Source organism: Microcebus murinus, chromosome 3 (assembly GCF_040939455.1).
Source record: "Microcebus murinus isolate Inina chromosome 3, M.murinus_Inina_mat1.0, whole genome shotgun sequence".
Classification (NCBI taxonomy): Eukaryota; Metazoa; Chordata; class Mammalia; order Primates; family Cheirogaleidae; genus Microcebus; species Microcebus murinus.
Window position 1 is genome coordinate 113,233,247 of NC_134106.1, and position 16,747 is coordinate 113,249,993.

Below are 16,747 nucleotides of genomic sequence, written 5' to 3' on the forward strand. Positions count from 1 at the left end.
ATGTCTTTTGGTGCACATATATTTCTGTTGGATATACACCGGGGAGAGGAATTGCTGGGACACAGATAATATATATTTTCAGCTTTATCAGATACTGTTAAACAATTCTGCCAAATGATTGTCCCAATTTACATTCTTTTTTTTTTTTGACCGCAGAGCTCATGCTTTTAATCACCTATTTTAAGAAACATTATACTTTTGGATTAAATTTAATCAATACTAAAGATAAAATATAAAATCCTTTGCCATTAAGGAGTCTATCCTTAATGGTTATTATAAGAGTATCTTTGAGATAAAACCAATTTAAGGAGATGCTGTTTTGACCTGTTTTCCTTTATCTTGTAGCATGCACTAATTGAATGATGTTGCAAGCAAGTTTTCTTTATGGAGCCACCCTGCTATTCTGCCAACTAATTTTAAAATGCATGGATCTTACTGCTTCAGACCTGAGGCCTTACTGATTCTGGAATATGCCCCCCTAATTGCTGAGAGCCTGATGCTAAGAAGAAAATAAAAGAAAAAGGCTTTCATGTCAATATTTGTTACTAACCTTGACAAATAAACATTATTAAGTGATGGTGACTTTTTCCTCTTTTAAAGTTTTAATTACTGGCTTGCACACACTGCAATCATTTTGCTCTTGTTTGTGTTTAATAGTCTGTAATCCATTTTTTTTTTGGTTCTTTTTTTTTTATAAAAACTTTAATTTTCTATTTTGTTGATTTTTATTTCCTCCCAATGTAGCTGAGTAAGTTTCCATAGGCAATGAGGTTTTCCATAAATGGCAGTTCTTACATGAAAAACAATACAATGCAGAATTAGAATTATGGGGACCTTATGGTAGAGATCACTAATTGTCCCCTAATACCTGTTCTCTCCTTCTTTTTTTTCAAATTTTTTTTTTGGCATATTATGGGGGTACAGATTTTAAGGTTTCAATAAATGCCCTTTCCCCTCCTCCCCCCACAAGTCTGAGTCTCCAGTATGACCATCCCCTAGATGGTGCATATCTCATTATGTATGTATATACCTGCCCCCCTCCCCCCTCCTCCCTGCCCAATATCCTATTACTGTAGTACCTATGTGTCCACTTAGCCGCTGCTCAGTTAATACCAATTTGCTGGTGAGTATATGTGGTGCTTGTTTTTCCATTCTTGGGAAACTTCACTTAATAGTATGGGTTCCAGCTCTAACCAGGAAAATATAAGATGTGCTATATCACCGTTGTTTCTTAGAGCTGAATAGTACTCCATGGTATACATATACGACATTTTATTAATCCATTCTTGGACTGATGGGCACTTGGGCTGTTTCCACAGCCTTGCAATTATGAATTGTGCTGCTATAAACATTCAAGTGCAGGTGTCTTTTTTGTAGAGTGTCATTGGATCTTTTGGGTAGATGCCCAGCAATGGGACTGCTGGATCAAATGGTAGATTCACTTGTATTGCTTTACGGTATCTTCATATTGCTTTCCACAGAGGTTGAACTAGTGTGCAGTCCCACCAGCAGTGTAGGAGTGTTCCTCTCTCTCCGCATCCATGCCAGCATTTATTGTTTGGAGACTTTTTGATAAAGGCCATTCTCACTGGAGTTAAGTGATATCTCATTGTAGTTTTGATTTGCATTTCCCTGATGATTAGAGATGTTGAGCATTTTTCCATATGTTTGTTGGCCATTCTTCTGTCTTCTTTAGAAAAGTTTCTGTTCAAGTCCTTTGCCCACTTTTTAACAGGGTTACTGGATTTTTTCTTGCTGATTTTCGTGAATTCTAAGTATATTCTAGTTATCAGCCCCTTATCGGATACGTAGGCTGCAAAAATTTTCTCCCATTCTGTAGGTTGTCTGTTTACTTTCATGACTGTTTCTTTGGCTGTGCAGAAGCTTTGTAGTTTGATCATGTCCCATTTATTTATTTTTGTTGCTGCTGTGATTGACTTTGGGGACTTCTTCATAAACTCTTTGCCTAGGCCGATGTCCAGGAGAGTGTTTCCAACATTTTCCTCTAGAATTCTAATAGTTTCATACCTTAGGTTTAAGTCTGTTATCCAGCGTGAGTTGGTTTTTGTGAGAGGTGAAAGGTGTGGGTCCTATTTTAGCCTTCTACAGGTGGCTATCCAGTTTTCCCAGCACCATTTATTGAAAAGGGATTCTTTTCCCCAGCGTATGTTTTTGTCTGCTTTGTCAAAGATTAGATGGCTATATGAGGATGGTTCCAATTTACATTCTTGACAGCAGTGCATAAAATTCAAATTGCTGGCCGGGCATGATGGCTCACGCCTGTAATCTTAGAACTCTGGGAGGCCGAGGTGGGCGGATTGCTAGAGGTCAGGAGTTCAAAACCAGCCTGAGTGAGACCCCATCTCTACTAAAAATAGAAAGAAATTAATTGACCAACTAAAAATATATATACAAAAAATCACCCGGGCATGGTGGCGCATGCCTGCATTCCCAGCTACTCGGGAGGCTGAGGCAGTAGGATCGCTCAAGCCCAGGAGATTGAGGTTGCTGTGAGCTAGGCTCATGCCACAGCACTCACTCTAGCCTGGGCAACAAAGTGAGACTCTGTCTCAAAAAAAAAAATTCAAATTGCTCTGCATCCTCGTCAACACTTGGTATTGTCAGTAATATTATTTTAACCATTCTAATGGGTGTGCTTTAACTTATTTTTTATTTTTTTTTCTTTTGATAAGGTTGGTACCAAATGTCCTTTAATTTTGAAGATTAGAATACAATGCTGGCAAAATTAATTATTGAATGGATATAAGTATGGCTTTCAAGTGACTTGTACCCCTATATGGATATTAGAATTACAAAACTCTTCATCAAATTATCTTTCCAAAATATTAATAGAAAAATTTCCCCAAACCAAACATAGTAGCAACATTACATTTATAACAGGGAAAGAGATGCTATAGCATGGAGGTATTTTTAAAAGTATTATGGGCAGATCATTTGGTAGAAGAAAGAGTCAAGCACAAATAAAAGTGTAAAGGTAAAAGGTAAAAACCATACACAGGCCGGGCGCGGTGGCTCATGCCTGTAATCCTAGCACTCTGGGAGGCCGAGGCAGGCGGATTGCTCGAGGTCAGGAGTTCAAAACCCGCCTGAGCAACAGCGAGACCCCATCTCTACTATAAATAGAAAGAAATTCACTGGCCAAGTAATATATATAGAAAAAATTAGCCGGGCATGGTGGCGCATGCCTGTAGTCCCAGCTACTCGGGAGGCTGAGGCAGGAGGATTGCTTGAGCCCAAGAGTTTGAGGTTGCTGTGAGCTAGGCTAACGCCACGGCACTCACTCTAGCCTGGGCAACAAAGCGAGACTCTGTCTCAAAAAAAAAAACAAAAACAAAACCATACACAAAGGATTTTGTGCTTTTTTTATGCTAAATCTGATTCAGATGTGAGTAAATTTGTGATGCTGAGTGGCTACTACTCTATGGGTGCTTTTTAAAAATAGATTCCTATATCTCATATGCCTATACACAGCAGGCAGATCTATCTTACAAATGGAACTGGGTTGATTCCTTTCTTCTAAAGGTCTAACACAACTAAAGACTATGGCTTATAACAGTGTAATCAATAAGCAAGCTTTTCTGGGGGAAATAAGAAAGAATATATAATGTGAGACTGAAAATGCTACCATCAAATTTTCAAATGCTTTCTTCGTGGGTTTCAAAAGCATAATATCATTTATTCATTTTACAGTGAAATAATTTAAAAAATGGGACCTAGATAGATCAGTAAAAAAAAAAGCATATTTCCCTAACTATTTATTTTCTAAATTCACAGGAATTTTGAAATTCTGATTAAATAAATTTGTGGTACTAAACTCTAAATATGAAAGATGCCATTTATCCATTTAAGACATACCTGATATAAGTACAATAAAATCTAAAAATATACTGAATTTATATTAATATTATAAACAACCACAGTTTTATTTTATTTTTACAGAATACCACTTTTTAACCCATAAATGATAATGATACTAACAGATAAAATTAGAAAATAGAGAAGGAAAAAAATTACTCATAATGTTACCATACTACTACAACCATTATTAATATTGTCATATATTTATTTCCAGTCATTTTTCCTGGGCATACTTGACATAATTGTAATTTTAATGTCCATAATTTTTGTATCCAGATTTTTTTCATATCATTTCTTATCAGTTGCAGTCATAGATTTTTTCCTTAATAGTGCAAATTATTTAATAAAGATAGTAAGAAAACAAAGAACATAAGAACAAAGAGTTTTTTAATGTTTACCTCATAAATAGGAAGTGTAGGTGAATTCCATGCATTGATTCTTGACTCATTGACATCAACAACCGTTACCCTGACTTCAGGGCACATATGAGCAATGACACTACATGTGGGTCCTCCAACATAGCCTGCACCGATGCAGCAGATCTTCTTAATTTCAAACATGATTGTACTAGAAGGGAAACAGTAAGACTTTCAGTACTGAAAACAGAAAATCTGGCCGAGTGTGGTGGCTCACACCTGTAATCCTAGCACTCTGGGAGGCAGAGGTGGGAGGATCGCTCAAGGTCAGGAGTTCGAGACCAGCCTGAGCAAGAGCGAGATCCCCATCTCTACTAAAAATAGAAAGAAATTAATTGGCTAACTAAAAATATATAGAAAAAATTAGCCGGGCATGGTGGCACATGCCTGTCGTCCCAGCTACTTGGGAGGCTGAGACAGAAGGATCGCTTAAGCCCAGAAATTTCAGGTTGCTGTGAGCTAGGCTGATGCCACGGCACTCTAGCCTGGGCAACAGAGTGAGACTTTGTCTCAAAAAAAAGAAAACAGAAACTCTGAAGAAATCCCATTGTACATTCATCACACATTGTAAAAGCTGTCAAAGTAATAGATATCTGGAAAAATTTCCTACATTCAATTCATAGGCATTATAAAAATGTGATAAAAAAATAACATTCTAATTGAATGACGTAGCCTGTTCTCAGATTAGTAAAAAACATATGGAAAAAATTATAGTAACTGATATTGCTGGAGAGGAGACAAAAAGATTATAATGACCTAATATTTAGAAAGTCAAAAAGCAAAATAAATCCTCATTTTGGCCTCTAATACACTAGGACAACTTTGTTTGCTAAGGGAAAGTTCCAGGGTGAACATACCTGTGCAATTCTTGCTTAAATGAATGCTAATGTACAAAGGTGAGTTTACAACAGGTTTAGACTAAGATAATATGTATTAAGATTAGTTCCACAGTTCAGAATTGGTCTCTGATATATTCCTTACACACTTAATTTTGCTACAGCTATTTATTTTTAGGTACCGGACAATGATCTCAAACTCTATTTCAACTTTATTAAGAAACCATGAGATGGTCTACGGCCATACCACCATGAATGCACCTGATCTCATCTGATCTTGGAAACTTAGCAGGATAGGGCCTGGTTAGTACTTGGATGGGAGAAGCCATAAGATGGTTTAAGAAAAGTAATTTCTGGCCGGGCACGGTGGCTCACGCCTGTAATCCTAGCACTCTGGAAGGCTGAGGCAGATCGCTCAAGGTCAGCAGTTCAAAACCAGCCTGAGCAAGAGTAAGACCCCCTGGTAATCAGAGAATTTAAGAATTTGTTAGTATTCTTGTTAGTATCCTGCATGGATCAGAGAAGATACTCTGAAAGGCTAGCCTAATTTGGATACCTGGCAAGAATTATGAAAAAAGATACACAAAGCATATAATTAAGATTATCTAATTCCCTTTGGCCTGAATCAAACAATGTTTGAATTTTCATTTGGTTCTCTAGACAGACTTCCCTACTGGAAGAGAACGAGCTGTATGGGTTATCCAGGATACTTGTATGACTAACCCATACAAGTATCCTGGAATACTTGCAGCCTCCCTGTATTAATATACAACCTATCTGGTTTATAAATCAAATTTTAGTGGTCATAATTAACAGATATCAACTTATAAAGTCTGATCGCTAATAACTTTTTTTTTTTTGAGACAGAGTCTCACTTGCCCAGGCTAGAGTGAGTGCTGTGGCATCAGCCTAGCACACAGCAACCTCAATCTCCTGGACTCAAGCAATCCTCCTGCCTCAGCCTTCCAAGTAGCTGGGACTACAGGCATGCGCCACCATTCCCGGCTAATTTTTTCTATATATATATTTTAGTTGGTCAATTAATTTCTATATTTAGTAGAGAGGGGGTTTCGCTCAGGCTGGTTTCCAACTCCTGACATCGAGTAATCCGCCCACCTCGGCCTCCCAGAGTGCTAGGATTACAGGCGTCAGCCACCACGCCCGGCCTCCTAATAACTTTTTAAAAACTATAAAAAGAAAGAAAATTTTAGTAAAATAAACAGAATTTGGAATCATATGATTCCATTGAAGAAAGCAATATTCTTAGCAATATGAAAAATTTTTAAATTATTTGTTTTGAGTAGGTAATATATTCATCATATGGTTCAAAAATTAAATCTGTTATAACAATGTATACACAAGAAGTCTCACTCCCATCCCTTCCTTCTCTACTTTGCTACCCCCTATTTTCCTTCCACAAGCAGTAGACAACTAGATAGAGGCTGGGTACTTACAAGCAATGTCAGAGCGGACAGTCAGCTCTTTCATTTCCAGAACCCCTGATGAAACAGACCAGACTACTGTTCTGAAAAACTCAAAGACTCACTGTGTCTTTGAGGTCAGTCAATGGACAGCTACTTCTCTGTATATCCATGAATAGCTCCCTACCAGTGAACACGTCTTTCACATATATCAGAATTCCCTATCCTACTCAATTATCTTCCTATATATATAGGACGTATAATTTTTCAAGATCTCACACAAACATGGTCTTCTGAAGCACCCAAGAAAGGCCTTCCGTGGCCTTTATGGTGCTATATGGTGTGGTGGCCAACAATAGATTCCAGGACAGCCCAGACAAATATCACGATAGTCTTAGGATTTCGCCCTCAAAAGGGCTTCCTGGGTTCCTCTTCTCTCTGGTTTCGTAAGAAGGGAGGCCACAAAAAACACAGCAGCTCCCTAGGTAAGTAGACCCTTAAACACAAACAAAAGACTACGACTCTGAGACCATAATGCGGACCCTACCAAGAGAGCCGCTTCCTTCCGTGGGCATTCAGCTTTCCGAGGCAGCGGGGAAATCCCGTTTGTCCCACGTCAGAAAGTGGGTAAGAGCAGAAGGGGAAAGGGCTTGAAGACTCCACTCGCGAGTCTTGAACAAAAAGCTGAGACTATCCCATCCCCAGGGCAGCAGATCCAAAATGCGATTCCCGCCCTGAGCCCGAACGAGGGAAGCCCGGGCCCGAGCGCAGAGAGCAACCGAGAGCAGCGCGCACGCGCCCGGCCCGCTCCCTCCACATCCCGCCAGGACCCAGGAGCATCCCCGCGGCGGCGAGGCCAGTCCCGGAAAGGCTTACCCGCTTCCAAGCTCCGAGCGCGGCGGCCGCTGTGTCCCGAACGCTCGGACCCCACCTTCCTCCGGGCCGCGCCGCCGCAGCTTCTGCACCCACGGCCTGCTCCGCCTGAGCTCCCCGCGCCGCGCGGCCCTCCCTCAGGCTGCTAAGCGCGGCACCCCGAGGCCCTGGCCTGAGCCCGTATTTAAAGGCTTCTGCCCGCGAAGGCGGAGGCGTCATTCCCCCGCAGCCAGGGCCTCCTGGACTCTGCCCTCAGCCGCTGCCTGCTCCTCCTCCCGCCACGCCAGGCCCAGAACCAGGCCCCAACCTCCTTCAGGGCGCGGGGGCCGGGGCTCCGGGGGAGGGGTCAGCCGCGGCGGGCGGGCCGGCCCGCCCCTGGCCAAGCTGGGCGAGTCCGCTCCGGCCGGCTCGCCGGCCCCCGCTGCCGCTGGCGGCGCTGGGCGGGGCTACGTGTGCGGTGGGGCCTCCCGACCCTGGGATCTGGCGGCGGGCGCGAGCGGATCCCTTCCTCGCTGGCCCGGCAGTCGGGAGGCTGGGCCCTGTCCTGGCTGGAGCGGGGACCTCGTGGGCGCCACGTCATCCGAGCTGTAGGGCTGCGGGGTACGGGGCGGGTTGCGGGCCGAGACGACCGGAAGGTCCTGGCCCCTTTCCGGTCTCTTCAGCACCCTGGAGCGCCGCCCTAGGTTTTCAGCCCCCGCGACCCTACGGGTCGGTCGGGGCACACGGACTACTCCCCCGCCACACCCTCTAGGGCCCGGGTCGGCCGCACCCTCCAGGCCTGCGACCAAGGTTCAGTCAGATCCCGCCTGACCCGCTGCTTCTGGGAACTAGGCGCCTCGCGTCAGGAGGATGCTGAGTTCCGTCATGACTGGACCGGGCGGCGTCCCCGCCCTGGTCCCAACGGGAGATGCGAGACACCCACGCCCTCCTGGCGGCCTTCCCAGAGTACTCCTCCGGACAAATTCGGGATTTGGACGTCTGTGCATGATAGGAGGCAGAGATTATGCAACATATAAGTGCCGTGTGTGAGCAAGAGTAAAATTAACGCGTGGAGCTTGCCCACTTTTAACGTGGAGAGCAGCTCTGTTCCTCTCCTTCACCCCTCCGAGGTCCTGTTAACCCTCAAATGTAAGAAGAAAGAAGCCACACTCAGTCGTGGCATTTTATTTCTCTCATTAACAATTACATCAGGGCCAGGCGCGGTGGCTCAGGCCTGTCATCCTAGCACTCCGGGAGGCCGAGTTGGGAAGACTGCTCAAGGTCAGGAGTTCGAGACCAGCCTGAGCAAGAGAGAGACCGCATTTCTACTATAAATAGAAATTAATTGGCCAACTAAAAATACATAGAAAAAATTAGCCAGGCATGGTGGCGCATGCCTGTAGTCCCAGCTACTCAGGAGGCTGAGGCAGGAGGATCACTTGAGCCCAGGAGTTTGAGGTTGCTGTGAGCTAGGCTGACGCCACTGCACTCTAGCCCGGGCAACAAAGTGAGACTCTGTCTCAAAAAAATAAAAAAGCGTTTTAACCTGCGTCGTGAGGGAAGTGATTAGGAATTTATAAAGGCACATCAGAATACCATACAGATTGCTGGTTTCTTGATAGGCTCTCGATGGCAACTTTAAGAAAATTGGATGTTGATTAAACATAGTTTGCTCTCATTGTAGAAAGTATGATAGGATATATAAGCTTTGTACATTCTGTGCAGTTCATGTTATTTGCTTTTTTCACTCTTGTTCTCTCGTAAGTGTACAGTAGAATTTTCCAGTCTACAAAGTGACATCATTAACAGAGTGAATGCAAAAGTAGATATAAGAATCCAGCTGTCTCTTAAGTCAGACATTAGGGATTTATAAAAATGTAAAAAAATGCCAATCTTCTCACTAATTTTTTATTTGGATAATAGAGTAATTTTTATTAAAATATGAAATTTATGTTAACATAATAGACTTACTGTCAATTTTAGGAATCAATATTTTGTATAATTCATCAGTTTTAATTTCTAGTATGGTAAATATCAGTAGATATTATCTATTGATTGATATCAATAGATATCAGTAATCCACATGAAAAAAACTTATTGGAGTCTTCAATTTTTGTGTTTTTTGTTTGTTTTGTTTTTGTTTTTTGAGACTGAGTCTTACTCTGTTGCCCAGGCTAGAGTGCCATGGCGTCAGCCTATAGCTCACAGCAACCTCAAACTCCTGGGCTCAGGCAATCCTCCTGCCCCAGCCTCCTGAGTAGCTGAGACTACAGACAGGCGCCACCATGCCCCGCTAATTTTTTCTATATATTTTTAGTTGGCCAATTAATTTCTTTCTATTTTTAGTAGAGACAGGGTCTCGCTCTTGCTCAGGCTGGTCTCCAACTCCTGACCTTGAGTGATCCACCCACCTCAGCCTCCCTGAATGCTAGGATTAGAGACGTGAGCCACTGTGCCCAGCCAAGTCTTCAATTTTTAAATGGGCAAAGGGGTCCTGAGACCAAAATATTTGAGAACTGCTGAGGTAAGCCAATTATTTTGAAATTATTTTTCATGGAGCCCTAAATTTCTCTGGTGGTATGTCAGATCTTTGAGGACAGAGAATGAGTGGGAAGAGGAGGCTAAAGTCAGAGCTCTGGGTCTCCCACATCTCCCCTCTCCTTCCAGTCAGTACAGTTTGACTTTTATCTGTTTATCTGTTTTATGTATCAATTTTCCATGTAGAATTTCAATTTATAAACGGGTTCCTATTGTTACAAAACTTAAAAGCCATTGATTCATTCAACAAGTATTTCCTCCTAGTATTTACTACATGACAGGATTATGCTAGTCACTGGGAATATAATCATGAGTAAAGAATGATACATTCCCTGCCTTCATAAATTCTGTCTCTATGGGTGAACATCAAACAATCACACAGATAAATGCAAAATACAACTTTATTAAGGAATGCTATATAGTGTTATGAGAGTATACAATAGGTGTATCTAATATGGTAGGTCAGGAATGCTTCCTTAAGTTATGATAGTCTAACTCCTAAAAGAAATGCAGTAGGAGAAATGGATCAGGTAGAGAGAGGAATAAAAAGAATGAATGTGGGGAGATCAATTCAGAGGCTAATTGCAGTTATCTAGAACTGAAAGTAGCATGTCCAGGGTGGCAGCCATGGAAATTCAGAGAAATTAACAGATTCAAGGGATGTTTGTGGAATAAAAGTAATAAGACTGGTAATCTCCTTCCCCCCACTTCACCCCACACTAAGGGTGACATTATCCTGACTTCTGACAGTGAAAGTTAGTTTTGCTTTGCAAAGATACTAATATATTAAAGAGAATCAATTTCCAGCTTCTCAAATTCCACAGATCCCATTTTCTAAAACTGATCTGCCTGAGAACAGTCCATTTTACAAAAGAAATGCTTACCTTCACCCCAAAAAAACCTAACTATGATCCATTACCCAGACATAAGATTATAATACCTAGAAAGGTATTATTATTATTTTAAGAGATGAGGTCTTGCTCTGTTGCCCAGTCTGAAGGGCAGTAGCATGGTCATAGCTCTCACTGAAGCCTCAAATTCCTGGGCTCAAGTGACCTTTCTGCCTCAGCCTCCTGAATAGCTGAGACTACAGGTGTGTGCCACCACAGCCAGCTAATTTTTATAAAAAGAATTTTAGAGACAAGGTCTCACTATGTTGCTCATGCTCCTATATGCATATTAAATGTCAACTTAAAATGTGAGTCACTGGCAAAAGCCAGAGCCATTCTCCAAACTTTTAAGCTGTTTAATCACACTGATTTTGACACTCTGGACAGCAGCTGGGATTATGGTTATTTTTGTGCTTTGAGCTATCCAGTTTTGCCTGCAAGTCTTGCACAATCTCTTGCAGTTTCTGTATTATGATATTGCTGTCACTGGTGGCTTTACCCAAATATTGTATTAAAACAAATAGAGGCTGGGCACAGTTGCTCATACCTATAATCCCAGCACTTTGGTAAGCTGAGGTGGGAGGATTGCTTGAGTTGGAGGTTACAGTGAGCTATGATGAGGCATAGCATCAAGATTGCTTTGCACTGCACTTTGAAAAGGAAAAAAATATGCAAGGCAATATGTAGTTTTTCAAATTCTTTTAGGAGTATACAAGCAAAAAAAAATTATAGGCCTTAAAGTATGCCCATGGGAATAAATGGCTGCAGTTGTATGGAAAACAAGATTACTGGAAGATAGGTCAGGAGGATGAATATTGGCAGGATTGTATACTTGGATGTTGATATCACCAAGAATAACAACAGGAAGAGTGTTGGAAAGACAGGCAGAAAGTCCAGTGCTAAAATCTTTTTTTTTTTTTTTTGAGACAGAGTCTCGCTTTGTTGCCCAGGCTAGAGTGAGTGCCATGGCATCAGCCTAGCTCACAGCAACCTCAAACTCCTGGGCTCAAGCAATCCTGCTGCCTCAGCCTCCCGAGTAGCTGGGACTACAGGCATGTGCCACCATGCCCGGCTAAGTTTTTCTATATATATATTAGTTGGCCAATTAATTTCTTTCTATTTATAGTAGAGACAGGGTCTTGCTCTTGCTCAGGCTGGTTTGGAACTCCTGACCTCGAGCAATCCGCCCGCCTCAGCCTCCCAGAGTGCTAGGATTACAGGCGTGAGCCACCGTGCCTGGCCTTGGTGCTAAAATCTTTAAGGAACGAGGAGGAGCCATGCAGAGGTACATAGATGACTGCTGAAAGATGGGGTATCATGTGGAATACTCTGCCAGCATGAGCTCCAAATGGATTGGAGAGTTTTAGGGAGGAGAAAGGAATAACAACATGGCAACCAAAATGAGAAACTAGGAGGATGCTCACACCACCTCTACATTCTTTGGTTATAAGCCCTGGGAAAAGGCAAAACAAAACCACCAGCTCCCATTTGAGAGGACAACGGCAGAGTCAGTGCCCATAGAAGATGCCAGGTTTTGGTGAAGAGAAAAAGTTGAAGACACGGGGCTTTGGCTGATGGTGGCCCTTGAGTTTAGGAGATTGGGGCATGCATGAGGAAGATTGTGAGATTGAATGAGTTTAGGGGATGTATGGGACCTTGTGGAAGGGCTGAGAGATGACCTGGGAGTCTTGGGCTTCTAGCGGATGCTAATATAAGCAGTGATGTGATGTGATAGGAGTGATAGGTTGATAGGATGTGATAGGAGTAATCCTGACAGTAGGTTCTGAGGCTGATTATCATAGTGAAGACAAACGTGTAGGGCAAGGGCAGGAAGGTGGGCATGAGGGAACTTTGGCAAGAACATGTAGAGCTCAGAGCATCTCATCGTCTTAGGCAATGATGGTGGTGCTCAGGCCAGCAAAGAGGTGCTGTCACTGTGGAGAAGTGGAGAGGGCTGTATGGGTATGCCCTGACAACTCTACAGATATTCTTATCTTCCATCTCAATAAAACAAGAACAATAACAACAAAAAGCTCTCCCCTCACTCTCAGATCCCACTCAAGTGACTACCTCCATTTTCTGCTCCTATTCATCAGAAAACTCCTCCAGAAAGTTCCTTGTACTATCTCTTTCCCTAACTCTTCTGGCTGGGTTTTCGTGCCCCATCACTCAGACACATTAAGTTCACCAGTAAAAAAATCCTTTCTGCCAAAATGTTCAATTTTCTGTCTTCTTGATTTGACTTCTCAGCAGAATTTGACACTGTTGAGCCCTCCCTCTTAGAGATTTGCTTTATTTTCCAGGTTTCCAAGACACTGCACTCTCATAGTTTTCTTCTCCTTTCACTGCCTGTTTCTTCTCAGTCTACTTTTTTGGCTCCTCTTTCTGTCAGAACTCTAAATATTGTAGCACCCCAGGTCCCAGTCCTAGGATTTCTTCTTTCTCTGTTTTTATTCTCTCCCTAAGTGATTTTATCAATCCCCAAAATTCAAATACCATTTCTATTCTGTTAGTTCTTAACTTCTCCTTTCCTGGTGGATACTTAGCTCCACACCTTTGTATCCCACGCCCTACTAAAGAGCTCCACTTGGGTGTCTAACAGGCACCTCAAAATCATTATAGCCAACACTGAAATATTGAGTTTCCTCTCTGTGGCAGTGACTTCCAGCTGGCCCCATTAGCCACACTTTCCTTCTTTAGTAATAGAATTCCCAAATTTTAGGTGGGCAGATTTTGCCCAGAATGAAGACTACATTGTGCAGCCTCCTTTGAGGCACGATAAACACATTGTTCCTGTGATTGCTGCTTAGCCTCATGAGATGGCTGGTTGGTCAATGACCGGTAAGACCCCTCAAGGGAGGGGCGACCTAAGCCATGCACAGCCGTCGGAGGTCAGCCTAAGATCTTAGGGGATCAGCCTAAGAGAAACTGGGGATGAGAAATGCCCCCTGTGGCTGCCTTGCCCATCCTTGCTAATCTCGGTCCGTGATCTATGCCTGGCACCTCGAGCAACCACCTGGAAACCTGAGTCAGGGGACATCTGTATCCTTAAGGCTACGAGTTCTGGAATTTATGCCTACTGCTGCAATGCCTGGGTGATTACGTACAAGGAACTAACTTTAATATTTTAGAATATAAAATAAAACTGACCAGTGCATTGGACACTTGAGTAACTGTCTTTGCATGTGTGTCTGTGTTTTCTTTTGTGTTCTGTGGTCATCCTCCGTCCTGTAAATGGGCCATGGCAGACCACAAAGTTTAATTATTAGTATGTGAAAAATGAACATTTACCCTATTAACATGATTTTGATCCAACTCATTGCAAAGTAATAATCCTACCCTTATTCCTTATAATGATAGTGGTGTTTTTGTCTCCTTGGCTTATGTTTGTGTGAGTGTGGGGACTGTGTGTGTGTGTGTGTGTGTTTTTGAGACAGAGTCTCGCTTTGTTGTCCAGGCTAGAGTGAGTGCCGTGGCGTCAGCCTAGCTCACAGCAACCTCAAACTCCTGGGCTCAAGCAATCCTTCTGCCTCAGCCTCCCGAGTAGCTGGGACTACAGGCATGAGCCACCATGCCCGGCTAATTTTTATATATATATATATATCAGTTGGCCAATTAGTTTCTTTCTATTTATAGTAGAGATGGGGTCTCGCTCTTGCTCAGGCTGGTTTTGAACTCCTGACCTTGAGCAATCCGCCCGCCTCGGCCTCCCAAGAGCTAGGATTACAGGCGTGAGCCACCGCGCCCGGCCTGTGTGTGTGTTTTAACACGGAGCCTTCACTTAACCAAATAGACTTCCGTTGGGGCCACCTAGGAAGAAGGATGACATCTGCCTTCCTCACCCCCACTAGAAAAAATTTGACAAAACAAAAAGCATTATTTTTAGGCATGAGGAAAAACTGTGTAACATCACTGTATTAAAAATAATTCTACTGCAGTAGAATTCAGGGTTTCAGTGAATCCCCTGTGTCTCTCTATCTGTCTCTCTCTTCCTCTCTCTATATAAATCAATTGGTATGAAGGAAATGAGTTTTGCTTTTGTCGCTGTTTTATTTTTCATCTCTAGAATTGAATACAAGGGTTAGCATTCTTTATGGTCTGTAGTTCTCACCCTTAACTATTGTTAGAATCACCTGTACATGCTTAGGTTAAATCCCATACCAGTTAAATCAGAATCTTTCAGGTGTGGGGCCAAGGCATCAGTAGTTTTTAAAGCTCTCCAGGTGAGTATAATGTGCAGCTAAGTTGAGAACTACTGATCTAATAGTTTGTTCTTCGTCTTTTCTTGCAATGGATTTATTCACCTATTAATCAAAATGCATTTGCTGCTATGATTTGGATGTGTCCCCTAAAGCTCATGTGTTGGAGACTTGCTCCCCAGTGCAGCAGTGTTGGAGGCGGGGCCTAGTGAGAGGCGTTTGGGAATGAGGCACAACCCTCATGAGTGCAGCAGTGCCTTTATCATGAGAGTAGATTCCTCATAAAAGGCTGAGTTCTGGCCTCTCCCTCCCACACTGCCTCCCTCCAATCCCTCTTCTCTCTCCTTATCCCCCCCTCCTATTTCTCCCTCCCTCCCACCACTTTGTCATTTATATATATATTTTTTTCTTTTCTTTTCTTTTTTTTCTTTTCTTTTTTGCCTCCTGCCATGATATGACAACAGGAAGAAGGCCCGCATTAGATGACCCTTGATCTTTGACTTTCTAGCTTCCAGAACTGTGAGGAAATAAATTATCATTCTTTATAAATTACCCAGTCTGTGGTATTCTAGTAAAGCAACACAAAACAGACTAAGACATTGTCTTTCAGTTTATCTTCTAAGGATTTTAAAATCTTGATTGGAAACTGTGATCTTCTATTTTTAATCTTCATTTAATGTTTTCCATAGTGGCTGGATACTCATCTTGATAAAGGATTGTATTTATGTATCCATACCCTTTTTTAAAAGTTGAGAGCTAGTACCATGTGTTGTAAAATTTTTCTTATCTTTAATGCTCAACAGTAAACAAATGAATGAATAAATGAACGTGAGGCATTAACCAAACTGGTTCGTGACCTAAGGCTCAGAAAAGTTAAGTAACTGCTCCAATGTGATCCGATATAGGGCAAATCCTAAGACAGTTCTCTACACCAGTTCTCTACATTCTTTGACAGCTAAAGAAAATCAGCAGCTCTCCTATCAAGGGGAAGAGATCACAGAGGTCAGACTTGGAGTCTCATGCTGTCCTGGCCCCATGAGAACTTTCGTGACCACTGAAAATAGTATTATCTACCATTTGCGTAGAAATGAAAAAATGTGTTCCCTTTGCAAGTTTATGGATGGAGAGTACCGATATGTTTCTCTGAAATATGGGGTGCTTTGTAGAAAAAAAGACACTTCTGCCATTGCCTCCATTTCTTACTCCATTTTAAAATTATTATTATAGTGACCTATCAGCCTAAACACTAAAGACCATTATCACTTATTTAGGTGTGAAATACAGGTTTTGGATTAGCTATGTGAAGTAATGTTTGGAAAAGGGAAGTTTTTCACACCTATAAAAACCCCTCTGGCCGGGCATGGTGGCTCACGCCTGTAATCCTAGCACTTTGGGAGGCCGAAGTGGGAAAATTGCTTGAGCTCAGGAGTTCGAGACCAGCCTGAGCAAGAGTGAGACCCTGCCTCTACTATAAATAGAAAGAAATTAGCCAAACAACTAAAAGTAGAAAAAATTCCCCGGGCACGGTGGCACATGCCTGTAGTCTCAGCTACTCAGGAGGCTGAGGCAGGAGGATCGCTTGAGCCCAGGAGTTTGAGGTTGCTATGAGCTAGGCTGATGAGACTGCACTCTAGCCCAGGCAACAGAGTGAGACTCTGTCTCAAAAAAACAAGCCTCTCATCAAAAAAAAAAAAAAAAAAAAACCTCTGAATCTTT

General features: G+C 42.4%; 1 protein-coding gene across 1 annotated transcript in view; it reads right to left on the reverse strand.

The window, feature by feature from the left end:
• Positions 1-7,987, reverse strand: part of UGDH (UDP-glucose 6-dehydrogenase) — a 28,250-nt gene extending 20,263 nt beyond the window's left edge. Inside the window, exons 1-2 of the mRNA XM_012753995.3 lie at positions 7,429-7,987; positions 4,278-4,446 (exon numbers count right to left, since the gene is read on the reverse strand). Coding sequence (XP_012609449.1) covers positions 4,278-4,439 — 162 coding nt within the window. The 5' untranslated portion in view covers positions 4,440-4,446; positions 7,429-7,987. The remainder of the gene's footprint in view (positions 1-4,277; positions 4,447-7,428) is intronic.
• Between the last annotated feature and the right edge of the window lie 8,760 nt (positions 7,988-16,747).